The 15,644-nt window shown below is 54.4% G+C and overlaps 7 protein-coding genes across 7 annotated transcripts; 1 reads left to right on the top strand and 6 right to left on the bottom strand.

The window, feature by feature from the left end:
• Positions 1 to 296: 296 nt before the first annotated feature.
• CTAM01_10335 (uncharacterized protein) lies at positions 297 to 1,233 on the bottom strand (the record flags this gene model as incomplete). Its single annotated transcript, XM_060526350.1, has 2 exons — positions 297 to 877; positions 963 to 1,233. The coding sequence occupies 2 exons, from the start codon at positions 1,231 to 1,233 to the stop codon at positions 297 to 299; spliced, it is 852 nt and encodes a 283-aa protein (XP_060378946.1).
• A 1,754-nt stretch (positions 1,234 to 2,987) lies between these two features.
• Positions 2,988 to 4,672, top strand: CTAM01_10336 (oxalate decarboxylase family bicupin; the record flags this gene model as incomplete). The annotated part of the gene is made up of 4 exons (XM_060526351.1): positions 2,988 to 3,368; positions 3,473 to 3,680; positions 3,781 to 4,166; positions 4,232 to 4,672. 4 exons carry the CDS (start codon positions 2,988 to 2,990, stop codon positions 4,670 to 4,672), a joined length of 1,416 nt encoding a protein of 471 aa, XP_060378947.1.
• A 220-nt stretch (positions 4,673 to 4,892) lies between these two features.
• CTAM01_10337 (DNA-binding protein) lies at positions 4,893 to 6,010 on the bottom strand (the record flags this gene model as incomplete). The annotated part of the gene is made up of 3 exons (XM_060526352.1): positions 4,893 to 5,016; positions 5,075 to 5,677; positions 5,751 to 6,010. The coding sequence occupies 3 exons, from the start codon at positions 6,008 to 6,010 to the stop codon at positions 4,893 to 4,895; spliced, it is 987 nt and encodes a 328-aa protein (XP_060378948.1).
• Positions 6,011 to 6,942: 932 nt separating this feature from the next.
• CTAM01_10338 (lipocalin-like domain-containing protein) lies at positions 6,943 to 7,879 on the bottom strand (the record flags this gene model as incomplete). The annotated part of the gene is made up of 4 exons (XM_060526353.1): positions 6,943 to 7,026; positions 7,147 to 7,241; positions 7,365 to 7,536; positions 7,625 to 7,879. 4 exons carry the CDS (start codon positions 7,877 to 7,879, stop codon positions 6,943 to 6,945), a joined length of 606 nt encoding a protein of 201 aa, XP_060378949.1.
• Positions 7,880 to 9,020: 1,141 nt separating this feature from the next.
• Positions 9,021 to 9,693, bottom strand: CTAM01_10339 (isochorismatase; the record flags this gene model as incomplete). The annotated part of the gene is made up of 2 exons (XM_060526354.1): positions 9,021 to 9,206; positions 9,286 to 9,693. The coding sequence occupies 2 exons, from the start codon at positions 9,691 to 9,693 to the stop codon at positions 9,021 to 9,023; spliced, it is 594 nt and encodes a 197-aa protein (XP_060378950.1).
• A 525-nt stretch (positions 9,694 to 10,218) lies between these two features.
• CTAM01_10340 (peptidase family M28) lies at positions 10,219 to 11,639 on the bottom strand (the record flags this gene model as incomplete). The annotated part of the gene is made up of 2 exons (XM_060526355.1): positions 10,219 to 11,150; positions 11,225 to 11,639. 2 exons carry the CDS (start codon positions 11,637 to 11,639, stop codon positions 10,219 to 10,221), a joined length of 1,347 nt encoding a protein of 448 aa, XP_060378951.1.
• Positions 11,640 to 12,334: 695 nt separating this feature from the next.
• CTAM01_10341 (uncharacterized protein) lies at positions 12,335 to 15,010 on the bottom strand (the record flags this gene model as incomplete). Its single annotated transcript, XM_060526356.1, has 1 exon — positions 12,335 to 15,010. The coding sequence occupies one exon, from the start codon at positions 15,008 to 15,010 to the stop codon at positions 12,335 to 12,337; it is 2,676 nt and encodes an 891-aa protein (XP_060378952.1).
• Positions 15,011 to 15,644: the final 634 nt, after the last annotated feature.

The following is a 15,644-nucleotide window of genomic DNA, read 5'->3' on the forward strand; positions in this document are numbered from 1 at the left end:
AAAAATGCGCAAACAGAATAGAGGCGGAAGGGGTGTAGAGTCATAAGAAGAAGATGGAAATAAAGAGGACCGCTCATTCATTCAGGTTTGGAGTAGCTCAGTTCTTTGATTCATCGCTGCACACGTTGTAACATATTTCAATAGTTCGTGTTATCTATATGCCACTGCTGAAGTTTTGTGGGCTTGAGTCTCGAGATCGAGCTCTCCGGGCTTGACTTTCAAACCATCTAGCCAGCAAGTGAAAGGGAGATCATTTTTCAGATGGCGGCCTACATACAGTCCAGTATACACTTTATCTACTCTTCGTCCGAAGTCGGTTCACCCGGCCAGAAGAACCACGACAAGACGATGAGGAACTTCAAGAAAGCGGCCGTCCACAGAGCGCCAGCAATTCCCAGGGAACTGTGCGCAAACAAGCCGCCGCAAATGGCACCAACAAGAAGCAATACAGGCGCGCCAACTCTTCGGTTTCGCTCAGCATTGTGAACGCTAAAAAGCTCAGCGTCAGAGAAGAGGTCGCAGTAGATACTTGTCAATACAACGCTGGTGAGCGCGTTATACTTCAGCGCGCGGCTGGTGACAGCCTGACCGCAGCTCTGGAAGGCGATGAGGGCGATAGGCACCAGGACGTTCCAGGCGATCTCGTCCTTGCCGGCCGCAGGACCAACGGTCAGGATGACGGCGGCGGCGACGCAGAGGAGGGTCTGGGCGATGAAGGAAGCGCAGAGGACCCAGCGCTTCTTGGGGGAGAAGAAGCGGTGGAATCGGCTGAAGAAGAACGAGCCTAGACAGAATGAGATGAGCGAGGTGGCGGATTTGATCCAGCGGGTGGATTCGGTGGGCGCGGCGAGGCCGAGGCCGATGTAGACTGTGTTTCCTGTTTTTTTGTTCCGTGTCAGTACTGTGGAACGCGAAGCTTCGGGCCGTTATTGTGGGTATCGAAGGCTTGGAAGGGATCTTACCTGTTTGCATAGACACAAAAGAGCCCCAGATGGAGATGGAAGAGCTGTCGAGCAGGCCGGTGATGATGTAGCATGCCAAGAGAACCAGGTCGGCCCAGTCGCGCTGCACGTCTGTAGTGAGCTTCTTTCGCAGAGACTTGGAAGCTGGTTTCCGGGCGCCGCCTCCGCCGCCAAGAAGGGGCTGCTCTTCATCGGCGTGGGCGTGCGAGTCGCCGTTCACGACCGGAGCCGAGTTGGTGACGGAACCGTAGTTGCCGCTCGTTGAGCTCATCTTTACGGTGTTGTCGGTGCGTCGTTCCGATAGGGCGTCTCAGATCGCGACGTAGAAGGGTGGTTGAGAAGCAGTAGCTTTGGCTTCACTGAGAATGGGATGTTCCTCGAAGAGACTGGAAGCTCTGGCCAAGTGACGTTGGCTGGCGAAGAATTATGCGGATATAAATAAAACTCTCTCTCAAGTTGGCATGGATGTGCCGAGGATGGGGGAGAAAGACAGCCGGTGGGTGCTGACGCGCAATGTTTGTAGTATCCGTTAGCACTTTGCAAAGACTGAAGAAAAGCCCAAAGGCCAGAAACTCGAGCACTTCGGATCTGCCGTGGTCCACCCGCGAGAAGTTTCCAGGTTTCCAGCCTGGTTTATATGGGCCAAAGGGCGGAAAGCAATGCCGAAAGAAAGCCAAGACCAAGAGCGATCTATCCCCGCTCGTAAATCTCTCAGCGGACGGTTCTCGCGGATTAGAAAGATGCCATTCGACGGACCGGGTATGATCTGTGACTTTCGGGCCTTTAGGGGGCGTGGGATTCGAGCAAAGAGAGTGAGGGGGAAACGCGAGAAGCTGGGCCAAGCATGAGCAAGCCCATCAGAAATAGCCTTGAGGGACTCGAGCTAAGCTCAGTCAGAGAAAGGATATGCAGAATGTCACTGCAGTCACGCAGTGAAACCGGGGGCCTGACAACGCCTGGCCGCGGAACCAGCTTTTTCTCCAGGATCTCCGACATATGCCCCGTCCAATCGATGGTTCTGGAGTTGCATTGGGAGTAGAGCTCAAGGCGCAGGAACCTGCGTCATGGCCTGCTGCAGACATCCCGCCAACGTCGCAGCGAACCGAATGATGGAGAAGAGCTTCCACAGCTCACCTGAAAGGCCAATTGGGTTTCGTTGAGTGAAGAACTTAAACGCCAGGCCACCTCAGTGCGTCCAGATTCTCATAATAGACTAATCAAGTAGTCTGTTACTCCTCCTCTTCCCCTCCCTGGCCCCTGGTCTACGGCAAGCGTTCCTCTCTTCCCCTGGTACGCCGGCTATCACTGGGGAGGCAGGTTGACTGGTTCATCCCCGCATGCGCAAGACGTGCTATGCCCATCGCTCTACCGCGTTTCAGCCAGTGAGGGGGAGCTTTTGTTGAACACTCCATGCAAGGTGGCATGCAGCAGCAGCAGCAGCAGCAGTGCCAGCTCGTGAAGCTGCTTGGTTTGGCAAGGTACCCTACTACCTTGCCATTGTTGCTACAGCTGCGGGGGAGCTTGAGTCTCGGGGGTGGTTCGGCATGTGCGTCGACGGATTGGTGGGTGTGTGGCAGACGTGGGATTTTGGTGTGTGGTGTGTGTCACCGTTCGGTTCAACCTGCAGACTGCAGCGATGGGCGGGTGAGGTGATGCGCCGATGACTACGACGGAGGGATGGTTCCCTTTGTAAGCTCTCCCTGTTTACGTACTACGAGTTGGTTGCGACATTGGCGAGGCCGAGGAAGAGGTCAAGGCATTAGTATTGGCATAGCTAAGTCGGATGATGAGCTTTAGAAAGGGGGTATAAAATAGCCTCTAGCTCCCAGTGTCACGAGCTGAACGTCTTGCATCTTGAAGACTTTTATTCTTGTGTCTTATTCTTAGCCATTGAAGAAAGAGAAAAGTCAATTGTAGACCCAATTGACCCCTTTCCCATTCTCTGCTGCGAGCTACCCTCTTGGCACATCGCATACCTCCAGTCCCGTCGCATCGATCCCCATCACCACGAAATCTTGGCCCAGCATGCATCTCACCCAACCCACGGCAGCCAAGCTGTTGCTTCTCTGGGCGTCAGCCAGCGAGCTGTGCTCGGCGGCACCGCACTTTGACAGCCCTCGTGAGCGTCTCCTCCGGGGCATGGACATCCCCGCGAGCTACAAGAAGAAGAGCACCAGCAACCCGTACGTTCCGGGCTTCAGGGATCCCAATGACGGCGCCGTCGACTCGGTCGGCGACGGCCTCGACCCGCTTCCCTACCGCAATGGGCTCGGCGCCTCAGTGCTGGGGCCCTGGAACAGCGAGCGCTCGCGCCAGAACCCGGATATGGTGCGGCCGCCTTCAACGGACAAGGGAAACATGCCCAACATGCGCTGGAGTTTCGCGGATTCGCATATTCGAATTGAGGTGAGTACTCAGTGATTCGAAGCCAATTGAGCTGTCAGAGTGGCACTAAAGCCACCACGCAAGCCCAAATCCATCCCCGACTAACAACATTTGCCAAATAACAGGAAGGCGGATGGACCCGACAGACAACTGTCCGTGAGCTGTCCACCAGCGTCGAGCTCGCCGGTGTAAACATGCGTCTTGGGGAGGGCGTCATTCGAGAGCTTCACTGGCACAAGGAGGCCGAATGGGCGTACGTCTTGGACGGCGAAGTTCGCGTTACAGCGCTCGACTACGAGGGCGGTAACTTTATCGACGATCTCAAGAAGGGCGGTAAGCATATGCCTCCATAACCTTTTCGATTGCTTGAAGCTGTTTATCAACATTGATCTTGCGACGATGGCAATGAAAGCTAATAATCGATACCCAATAGACCTCTGGTACTTCCCGTCAGGCGTCCCTCACTCCCTGCAAGGACTGAGTCCCAATGGCACCGAGTTCCTCCTCATCTTTGACGATGGCCGTTTCTCTGAGGAATCGACCTTTATCCTGTCAGACTGGCTCGCGCACACGCCCAAGTCAGTCATTGCCGAAAACTTCCACCTCGAGCCCGAAGTCTTCAAGCACCTCCCCGAAGGCGAGAAATATATCTTCCAGGGCACGCTCCCGGGCCCCATTGACGAGGAACGGCCCAAGGGCAAGCATGCCAAGAAGTCCCGCTTCAACTTCACCCATAGGATGCTTGATCAGGAGCCCGAGCAGACGTCCGGCGGCGAGGTCCGCATCACCGACTCCAAGAACTTCCCCATCTCTAAGACTGTAAGGAATTGAAACCTCGACACGCTTCTCAGGATGTTCGAGACTGACAATCATGTCCCTTACAGGTTGCTGCTGCCCACCTCACGATCCAGCCTGGCGCGCTACGCGAGATGCACTGGCATCCCAATGCTGACGAGTGGTCCTTCTTCATCAAGGGTCGGGCCCGTATTACCATCTTCGCGGCTGAGGGCACTGCCCGCACTTTCGATTACGTCCCTGGCGATGTTGGTATTGTGCCTAAAAACATGGGTCACTTTGTTGAGAATATCGGCGATGAGCCTATTGAGATGCTCGAGATTTTCCGGGCTGATGAGTTCCGCGATTTTTCTCTCTTCCAGTGGATGGGTGAGACGCCCAAGAAGCTGGTGATTGATCACCTGTTCAAGGATGACAAGGAGAACGGTGAGAAGTTTTGGAACCAGGTGAAGGAGGCCGAGAAGGATCCCATCACCAAATTCCAGAAGGATACGAGTTCCTCGCAGTCGGAGAGAGTGGAAGAGTTGTAAAATGGATCATGTACGCCGTGTAAAATGTTGTATAGGAGTGTAGAATTGTAACAACGCATTTCAGATCAGGTTTCATTGTCCATTCAATCACAGCACTTCAATTGAAAAAGGTAGTCCACTAAACAATAACAGTACACGACGCATCTATACATGCTTTCTGACGTAAAGCAGACCGATCGCGGCGACGAAGTATGCCTTCTCTACGGCTCCGTAGCTCCAATCACTCATTCAACTCGTGAGCAGACTTGATTGCTTTCGACTTTCCAGTGTCAATGACAACGGCCGGGTCCTCAGGATCTCCATCGCGAGACACTTCGTTTCCGCGTTTCGTCGTGATAGACGTCCTAAGTATCGCGTTAGTCCTGTCTTCATTATGACAATGAGACCTCTCGATTGACTTACTTTTCGCCCTTCACGTCAAGGACCTTGCCCTCAGGCTGACCACTGCCCCAGTTCCAGCTGACGGTATCGCCCTTCTTGGGTCCTTTCTTGGCCTTACCGCCGCCATTCTCCTTGTCGTCGCCGTCGTCCTCCATCTCTTCGTCACCATCCTCATCCTTCTCCTCAGCCTCTTCTTCCTTCTCATCATCCCCATTCTTCTCATCCGACTTTTCAGTCGATTTGCCCTCGCCCTGGCGCGTCTGTCGCTTCTTGCTAGACCCGTTCTCCTCGCTAGCATTCTTGCGCTTGTCACCGGCCTTCTCCTCACTCTCGTCCTCGGCCTCTTCGTCAGCAGCCTCCTCTTCCTTGTCATCTTCGGCCTCTTCTTCGTCCTTCTTGGAGCCGTTTTGCTTCTTAGACCCATTCGATTCGGCCTTCTCTTCGTCGCCGTTCTCTTCCTTCTTGGTAGACTTTTCATTTGACTTTGATGCGCCATTCTCCTTGCCCTGGGCCTTGAGGAAGTCGTGCCCCCAGTTCTTCAGTGAAGCATACGACTTGCTCTTCTTCACTTCCTCGGGCGACTTATCGCTGTTCCCCTTGGACTCTTGCGCCAAGTGTCGCTTACTATTGTTGCATCACTCGATTAGCTTCTCACTCATCTCATGCTTCGCCCCGTCTCTGGCGAAAGTATACTCACCAGTACGCCACGACCTTGCGCATGTGCTCAACCTGCTCATCCGTGTACTCGTCCTCCTTCTTCTCGGGGTTCGCCTGGAGGATCTCGACAATCTTGCGCCCGCTGTCATGTCCGACCGACTCGCCCTCGCCCTCGGCGTCGTCCTTGGGCCAGCCCGCGCTGTTTGAGTCGTCCGACTTGAGCCAGGACTCGAGGTCCTCGGCCGTCATGTTGACGTACTCATTGAACTCGGAAATAACCTCTTCCTTGGCTTTAACCATTGTTGCGGTGGTAGTGTGAAATAATGGATGATATAGCAGTCGTGGTAGGGATGCAGCTACTGTTCAAAGTTTCGTTGTATGATAATGATCAATTTTACGTAGTAGTAACAACAGCAGGCACTCGTGAGCAAGGCGCCCCTCGCAAGGAGGACCCGAGAGCTATTTGAATCAAACTCAATTCATTACTTCACTCATCATCATCCCCATCCTTGACCTCCGCTCTCAGTCCTAAAGCTCAGGTCCAGCCTTTCCTATTTTCTTTTTCCTAGTCCTCTTCCACAATTCATGGGTGCCCACAGATGCGTTCACACAAACATAGGCCGGACGCGGCCACATTCGTCATGATGTCTCGGGCTGAGGGTGGTGTCGTCATAGAAACCCCTTGCATAAGTGGCACAACTTACGCCGTGGGCGCGCCTGGTGGTCGCACTGGTGCAACATGGGGGAAAAGTCAATGAAGTTTATGGGGTCATGGTATCGAAGCTACAGCTCCAAGCTCCAAAGTTTAAAGGTGAGCTGATAGCTGAGAGCTGGAGCTGGAGCTGAGCTCCGGGGGCTTGCTGTGAGATCTACGGCCATTGACCAATGACTTAGAAGCCTCGGTTATGAGCTCTGACTTGTTTGTCTGCTTCAACATCGAGGTCTGAGCATATACGGTCAGTTCTCACATCTCAGTCCCCCCAGTTTATGATCCTGCTTGCGAATGTCACCGGCTGCGACACTGACATTGACAATGACACGAGACATCCGGCATTCGCATGGAATTCTCGTCTGTTTTTGTAGGAATACCACTATTTTACCTTTGGCCCCAAAGACCGCTCTGGGACACTCGAAGACCCAAAGTCTCATCTCAATTCTTCCGTTCCAGGCCAAGCGCCAGGCACAGATTCTTCGCGATCCCCAGATGCAGCCTTTGGCGCATTCCCCATGTCTCATGCGAACTGGCAACCGGTCTGATCCGTCTTGACAACGTCTGCGAGATTCGAGCCGAGCTGACCGGCGCGCGCGATCCAAGCCTGTTGAGAATTTATCCCGTTAGCAATTGCATGCGCTTACATTACTGGTTGCAACGCTTGCGGAAAATATTGTACCATTCCATTGCACTGTATGGGAGAGAACAGAGAGGAGAGACTTACGTCGAGGACCGCGTCCTCCGGGTTCCGCTGGCGACTGAGCACGAACAGAGTCGTAAAGTTGCTAGCCTGCACGAGCGCAAAGTCTGGGGTGTAGTCTGTGCAAAGGGAATCACATTGTCAGCTTGTAAGGACCTTGACAAGGTTTCGGCCCCAACGTGGAAGAGCAGCTCTGTGCCTGAGTACGCTCTCAATTATAGATAGGGGCGCATTGCGCGTACCTTGAACAATGTAATTCGGGCCGGCGCAATCGGGCCCGGGCTGGCCGGGGAACTGAACGCGAAGGACACCCTTGGCTCCGTACGACGGATCGGCTGGCGCGGCGGTGCCTAGGATGTTGATGGCGCGGCCCCCGGCTTCGCAGGTGTTGTTCACCTTGACGGTGCCGTTATCCTAAATAACGAATAATAGTTAGACCGTCACACATGCCCTCAAAGACAGCTACTCAAGTCGCACAGAATGGAGAAGAGTGTGTGCGCACATTGAGAGAGTACTGCGCAAAGATGCACTTGCACCCGGCAGTGAAGGGTGCAACGGTGCCGGCGACCTGGTACCAACGGCCGAGGTAGGAGTCGAGGTCGAAGGCGGCGTCCGGGGTAGGGTAGAAGCATTTTCCGTCCCAGGTAGACTGGACGACGTTGGGGATGCTCGGGGAGGGCGAGGTCTCGTTTGTGATGGCGACGGCGGACGCGACGGCTGCCCAGGAGAGGATCGTGGAGAGGGTGGGCAATCTCATCGTGATGGCTTCGTCGGGGTCAGATGTCTAATAACTAGAGACAAGTCTAATAACTATGGCCGTCGCGAAGAATGTGTGGCACTTGATATTGAGTTGCAATGATAGGGTGATACCATCGCGAGTTCATCCCATTGTGCGGCTGCTTATACCTTTTATCCAATTCATCTTCCATCGTGGGGCCGTCGCAAGACAAGAACAAACAACGGTTCTCTCAGATGGTGATGAGCGCGCCAATGCTTCGCTCGCAGAACTGAGTTGTCCGAGGTCCGAATCCCAAGCTGTTAAACCCGCCGCTTTGCCCTTGCAACTTTGTGAGTATTCGAGCTATTCAGTGGGACATTGAGAGCCCAACAGCTTGCTCCAGCTGAGCAGCACAAAGTGGTGACGACACTGATGCCTCTTTGGGCTATGAATTCGTTCTTCGCCAAGTCGGTTAGCTGCGCGGCCCTGCAACGATGGAGTTCCTGTGGGCTCTCATAACTCTTCCTCGGCACTCCATGTTTGTTCTTGAAGAGCGTAACCAATGTCCCGTCAGTATTCGAATCAGTAACGGTTGCTGTGCCTCTTTAGTGGGCTTCAACAGCTCTGGGTAGGCCGCACCGATCGTCAGGGCCTTGATAGCATGGTGCCGTTTTCTCCGCGCTATGGCACCGCCAATCGGCGATTTCAGCTATGGATCTGAATTTGGATGGTTCGGTGTTTCTTCTCGGAAGATACTGAGCTAGTTATCAATTTGTTTTCTCGATGCACCTTGAGAACCGCACGGCTGGGACCGGCTGCAGAGATTCAGGCTCTAGATAGGGACTGGTGGAAAGAGTGGTAGCCCGCAGTGGTCACTGTCGGGCCCGAACAGACAGGCCCTGTTTACATTAGTACAAGAGTGAGTGGAACGGGTTGAACGAGCTCCTTAGCAAAGATCGTTGTTAAGAACGTCACCGATGACAAAGTTGAGTTGCAGCTATTGACCTGTCCGTTATAAAGTCTTACATTCCCTAATCGTTACCTGGACTACTGCTTCGTCGCCTTGGATTTAGTTGTGTCTTTCCCAGGCCACTGGAAGTCAAGTGTATAGCAGACCAAGTATATGTAACTGTGAAGTTAAACCAACAAACTCTTATTGTACTTCAATTCCTGAACGAGGCTAAACAATGTCTTTGCTCTGCACGACAGTACCAAAGGCATCGCCAATCTCACTCAAAGCAACCTTGACGAGCTGCGCTGCGTCGACGCCAGGAATATCACGATCGCCGACCGCATCCTCAGCAATCAGAACGTCAAACCCACGCTGGTCAGCTTGCCTAGCGGTAGTAGAGACACAAACGTGAGCCTTGAAAACCACACATCAGCATTCAAACTTATCATCTTGCAAGGGTAAATATTCCGCATGTGAAATGCGCCAGACTCACCATGTACCCAGTCAACACAACCTTCTTCCCCCTCGCTCCCAACCCCTCCAAATGCGCCTGCAAATCCGTTCCCGCAAAGGAACCAGGGAACTGCTTCCTGACAACCTTCTCACCATCCCTAGGTTTCAGCTCGTCGAACTCCTCGGCCAGCTTGGTTCCAGGCGTGAAGAGGGGAGCGCCTTCGGGCGTATCGTGGACGACGTGCACGATGCTGCTGGGCTGGCCGGCGTCGCGGTACTTTTGCAGCAGGGCAGCGATGGCCTTGCGTGAGGAGGTGACGTCCCGGACGGCGAGTTTGCCTTCTGCGTACTCATTTTGAGCGTCGATGATGATGAGGGTGCTGTCGGTGGGTGAGGCCGTCGAGGGCGGGGCGCCGACGATTTGGCGAAAGGATGTTGCTGAGGCCATCGTTGAGGTGAGTCGCTAACGTTTAGTATGAGGCTGTATTTGCCAGAACCGTTGAGTTCTTAAGTTGCGCAAGACTAGGAGAGTTCCTTAGCTTGGTGAACGAAGAGAGATCAAGGTTCACTTCATGAGGTTCTTCAGCTTAGCTTGGTCAGCTTGCGATTACATGTGGGAGCCGAAGGCGCTGGTTGTCTCCGCACTTTGTCATTGAGTCCCCCGCAATTTGTCATCGATCGCGTTATGCATATTCAAGCTGTTGTTGACGCCATCAACTAAGGGTCTTGACAGGCTGGGTAGGTGAGAGCTCTTCGGAACTGGCTCGGAATGCGATGAGGAACTGGCCGCAATGCGGAATTGGATTCCTCAAACTTCAAAGGTACTCGTATATCGAACAGGAAATCAGCGGTTGTCATTGAACTTGCGCGAATCTCTCCACGGCTATCATGACTCTTTAAGGCACGTCATCAAAACGATACCATCGCCAGAACGTGGCTATCATCAATTTATGGTCCCCCTAACGACCACCGTTTACCTCCACTTGTTATCCCACCCAGCCTGCTCAATAGCAAAGGCAATGGCCAGCTCAGAGAACCTCGCCATGTGGTCAATAGAAAACACCCCCGTCTCATCATCGACATCCATGGTATCCTTTTCCGTGTGCACATACGGGTCGAACTCGCCAGGGAATCCACCCGCGACGGGGTTTCCCTCGGATGCAAACGTAGCAGGGAACCCGAGCTTGGTGTATGACATGTAATCCGACCCGGCGCCGGGCATGAGCTCGTAGACGCTCGTCGTGATGTTGATGTACTCCTCGCTCAGGTCCACCGCCCACTTGGTGAGCGGCGCGTCCGCATCCGTCTTGATGAACCCAATCGACTCGGTAGCGTTACGCGCGATAAAAGCCGTCATGTCGAACTCCATCATGGCGCCAATGTTGGCACCCTCCTTCTTCTTGTAGGCTGCAACGGCCTGGCTACCCAGCAACCCGCCCTCCTCGGCCGCGTACCAGTGGAACTCGACGGGTCCCTCCTTGGGCACATAGCCGCTCGTCGCGAGAACGCGGAAGGCCTCGAGAATGCTTACGGTACCGGAGCAGTCGTCGTCTGCGCCGGGGGCGGGAAGCAGAGGGAAGAGGTAGTTTGCCGAGTCTTGGTGGGCGCCGATGATGGTTAGGGGCTTGGAGAAGTCGCGGACCTTGGGCTCGAAGCGGGCGATGATGGAGGATTGGGGGAACTCGTGGGTGAAGTACTCGAGCGAGATGTGGGCGTGGAAGGGCGACTGGGCAATGATCGAGGCGACGTGGTCGTGCAGCCAGACGGAACTCTCCTCGCCGGTGACGCCGCCGTAGTATCTGTTGTAGTAGCTCGTCATGTGCTTGAGGACATTGTGCATGTTTGTCTGGTTGACTTTGGGGAAGAGGGGCTTGATGAGGCTTTGGTGGGTGATCTTGGGAAGGTCTGCGGTTGCGAGAGCATCAGCTGTCCGTATTCTACGAGGAGTAATCCCGACGGGTACTATGAATCGGACTTACTGGCTTTGCCCGCAAAGGTGTTGACGTGGTCGGCGTAGAGCTCCTGGAAATCAGTGATGTCGCGGAACTTGCGTCCCTTGCGCCGAAGACGAAGCTTATCGCCCTCGGTCATCCATTCTGCCATTTTCTCGCCATGAACATGGATGAGTCTCGGCTCGGCAAGCGTGTCCGCCATATCGGGCTGAAGAGAAACGAGGGCGTCGACGGGGTCAGCGAATCTCTTGAGCGCCGCGAAAATTACGTCTTTGTTCTCGATCGTGAACATGGGGGCCTTATCCCAGCCTAAGGTCGCGGCATCATCGTTTATCGTCGATCCAGTAGCGGGAGCGAGTACGCGCTGATCGTCGGGGGAGCTGAGCACGAGCTGAGAAGAGCCCAGCAGGAGGAGCAGCTTGGCTGAGAGGGAGTAGCGCATGATGGGCAGCTTGACAAATGGGCAATGTTGATGGAGGAACTCGAGGAGAGAGCAATCCTCAATGGTATATGAGAAGAGGAGGAGGAGGGTAAGCTTTAGTTTATCAGAAAGATGAGCAAGTGGTTAGCGAGTAACCGAGCTCGGAAGGTCACCAGCGGCCGCAATGATGCAATTCTACGGCACGGAGATCCGTCAGACGGTCAGAGTCAGAGATAGCAGGGGTCCGTCGCAAAAGTCCCCTCCTCAAAGTCCCCAAAGTCCCCAAAGTCCCCTTTGGATGGGTGCATTATACGGTGGTCACAGCTCCAAGTCAAGGTTTCTACAGCAACATAACGGCAGTCCACCTGAGCAAACACTCATAAGACGAGCTTCAAGAGATTTTTGCAGCCTTGGGTATGACAATAATACAAGAATGGGGTGAAAAGATAGGTGACGCTTATAGCAACCATGGCAATTAACAATAAAAAACTAACAAAGGTTACGTTTACCGTGCAACAGATTTGTCTTGCAATGATGATTACTGTGAGTTGCGTTAAGTCACGGAGTACCTAGTAATACGCGGGCTAACTAGCAGCCCGTCTTACAGTATTGCAAGCTTAAGATTCAAGCATGTCGACATTCGCGTTGCGAGTTGCAAATCTACTGAGACTCCCATCAGAGGCACATCAAAGTCAATATTGTCCACTCAAACGACATCACAGTCCAAACTGCGTCAACAGAGCTTTGGGAGACCACGCCTCCCTCAGTCCCGGAGCCAGACGGCTCTCGAATACATGACTTCCAGACCCAACCGTCCTCTCCTCCCCGCCATCCGGCAAAGAAACTACAGCAGACGTATTCAGCGGCACCGTCAGCTCTAATACAAACTTCTCAACTGTCACAATCTCCCATCGACTCCGGACCGAGCCGTGCGGGCTCAGGTACTCGACGCTGGCGTGTCGCAGGTCCCCTCCGGGCCGAGGCCGAACCCGGAACCTCTTCCACCCGGCCTCGAGCGGTGACAGCCCCCCAATACCGGCGTGCATCCAGTTCGCGACGCTACCGAGCGCGTAGTGGTTGAAGCTTGTCATCTCTCCCGGATTGATTGTCCCGTCTTCTAGCATGCTATCCCATCTCTCCCAGACTGTGGTGGCACCCATGCGGATGGGGTATAGCCACGAGGGACATCCCGTCTCTAGAAGCATACGGTATGCGTGCTGGACGTGTTCTGTCTCTGACAGCGCGTGAAGGATTACGGGCGTACCAGCGAAGCCGGTGGACACTCTGAACTTAGAATACTGCACCGACCGCGCGAGTCTTGCGGCGGCAGCTTCGCGTTGGGCGGTGGTGTCGTGTAAGTCGAACAGGAGGGCCAGAGCCAGCGCCGTCTGGGAATCCGCGACGATAAATCCTGCTCTGGTGATGTACTTGTCCTGAAAGAGCTGTTTGAGCTGTTTGTGTTCAATAGCGAGTTCCTCAGCCTCAGATGGAAGATTGATGATGCTGGCGATCTGGGAGACGATGCCGGTGACGTGAACCAGATACGCGTCCGCGACGAGGGTGCCGTCCGTTCTAGCTAGACCTGGCTCGGCGGGCGGCGCGTTGGGATCAAGCCAGTCGCCCAACTGCCAAAGCGAAGAATCCCATAAGCCGTCGTCTCCACGCTTGATGGACTTGAGGTAGTCTCTCATACCCGGATACGTCTCTTCCAAGACGCCCGCGTCGCCAAACCACTTATACAAAGTCCAAGGCACCAGTACAACAACATCATCCCACACTGCCTGCGGCACAGAAGGCCAAGGTCCGTCCTTCATAACATTGGGCACCACAAGCGGAACGATACCGCCGGCGTCCTTTTGATCCAGGAGCACGTCTCGCATCCAGTTGCTCAGCATGCCCGCACAATCGTACAGAAACGAGGCCGTCGGACTAAAGATTTGGATGTCGCCCGTCCAGCCCAGGCGCTCATCGCGCTGCGGACAATCTGTGGGGATAGAGACGAAGTTCCCGCGCATGCTCCAGACGACGTTGTGGTGGAGCGTGTTGACGTCGTCGTTGGAGCAGGAGAAGAAGCCTGTCCGCTGCATATCTGTGTGCATGACGACGGCGGACAGTGAGTCTAGCGTCAGATCGTCCCAGCCGTCCAGCTCGACGTAGCGGAAGCCGTGGTAGGTGAAGTGAGGGGACCAGTTCTCTAGGACTCGGCCGCCGCCGAAGATGATCGTATCGGTCGCCTTTGCTGCTCGGAGAGGGCGGGTTCCGAGTTGGCCGTTTTCGAGGACCTCTGCGTGGCGGATGGTGAGGCGGTGACCGTTTGGCTTTGCGAGCTTTGGGATGACGAGTTTGCCGACGAGATTCTGACCAAAGTCGACGAGCGTCCTGCCGTTGATGTCTTTGAAGACTTTGATGGGTTTGAGGGTCTCCGTCGTACGGACTGGTGGAGAGGATGCTGCTATGAGTGTGGATTTCGGAAACGGTAGCGTCTCGACGTGTGTCCATTCGCTGTGGTCGTCGTGATGCCAGTCGTTTACTTCGAGACCGAGATCGTACGTCTCACCGTCGTAGATGTCGCTTCCGACGATTGGTGAGGACCTGCACTCCCATGAATCGTCGGTCACAAGCTTCAAAGCTGGTCCTGCTCTATCGTCGTCGCGGATCTCGAGCTGAGCTAGTACACCGATGCGGTCGCCGTAGAAGCAGGTTAAGCCCTCGCCCCAAAGAATTCGGCCCGCATACCACCCTTCGCTGACTTCCACTGTGAGAACGTTCTGCTGGCCAGGCTTTAGGAGATGCGCTACATCGAAGACCTGGTATTGAATGCGATGTTGGTAAGCAGTCCAGCCGGGGGCGAGCCACTCGTCTCCGATGCGGTGGCCGTTCAGGTACGCTTCGTATAAGCCTAGCGAAGTGATGTAGAGTCTGGTATTACCGCCACCTTTCGCATCGGGGCAGTCGAATACTTTACGGAATCGGACCGTCCGGATTCCTCTCTCATCTGGATGCGAGGCAGTACGCGGGGGCGCGGTGATGGGCGTAGCTTTCCAGTCATCGTGGGAGAGCAAAGCGGTCTCTACTGTCGCCTCCGAGGACCATCCAGAGTCCAATCGGGCATTGTCTGAGGTCCCGTAAGACTTGACGGCGACTATCGCCCTTTCGCCTGTTGCCAAAGGAGTGTCGGGCCACGGAACGAGTGCTGTCGAAGCGCCCTCGATGTGGAATTCCCGGGTCGGCGCAGAGCCACGTGAGATTTTGATATCGTACGATGTCTGCTGCCAATTCTTTGCTATAGGGTCGGACTCGACGCGCCATGAGACGCGAGGGGTAGGAGAAGAGACACCAAGTCCGGTGGGATGGTGCTCGAAGCGCAAAGACGTGATCTTGAGTTGAGCCATCTTCACATTCTGGGCAAAGGGTGCAAGTGTATGTACTCGATTTTTAGGGACACACAAGGTTTAAATCAGCCAGAATTGCTCTCCGGGCTTTACACCAACGGCTTCTCCTGCAGGGTCCCGCCAAGGGGGGGTAGACGATAGTAAACATGATCCACGGCCCCCGGGGATCGGCTCATGGCTTTGGCTTCCCTTTTTGACTCAAGAGTTCATCGAACCCCGCGGCCGGTGACATCAGCACCGAAACCCCGAGGTCCTGGCCCCGCCATGCCGGAGAAGTTGCGGCCGAAGACGAAAACACATCGGCCGATGCCAGTGCAGACTCTCACTTCTAGACATACACTCTCATATACGAAACCGTTGAGTGCCAAATTTAAGCTATCAGATATAAGTTCTGGCCAGGGTTACGAAAAACCTATTGGTATTCTCTCACTCTGTGAGCTCCAGACGTTCATAACGCAGTGCCAAGAAATCACATCTGGATATTGTAGAACATGAAGCCCGATCAAGTCAGTCCATCGTAAGTATCGAAACCCCATAAGATTCTTAACGTCACGTGTTAGTTGCACGATCTGGCGATGTTGCGAAAGATACGCTCTTCTTCTCATTTTCTCTCACCGACACTCACCTGAACAAC

Source organism: Colletotrichum tamarilloi, assembly GCF_030869305.1.
Source record: "Colletotrichum tamarilloi strain Tom-12 chromosome Unknown Scaffold_47.1, whole genome shotgun sequence".
In the NCBI taxonomy this organism is placed as follows: Eukaryota; Fungi; Ascomycota; class Sordariomycetes; order Glomerellales; family Glomerellaceae; genus Colletotrichum; species Colletotrichum tamarilloi.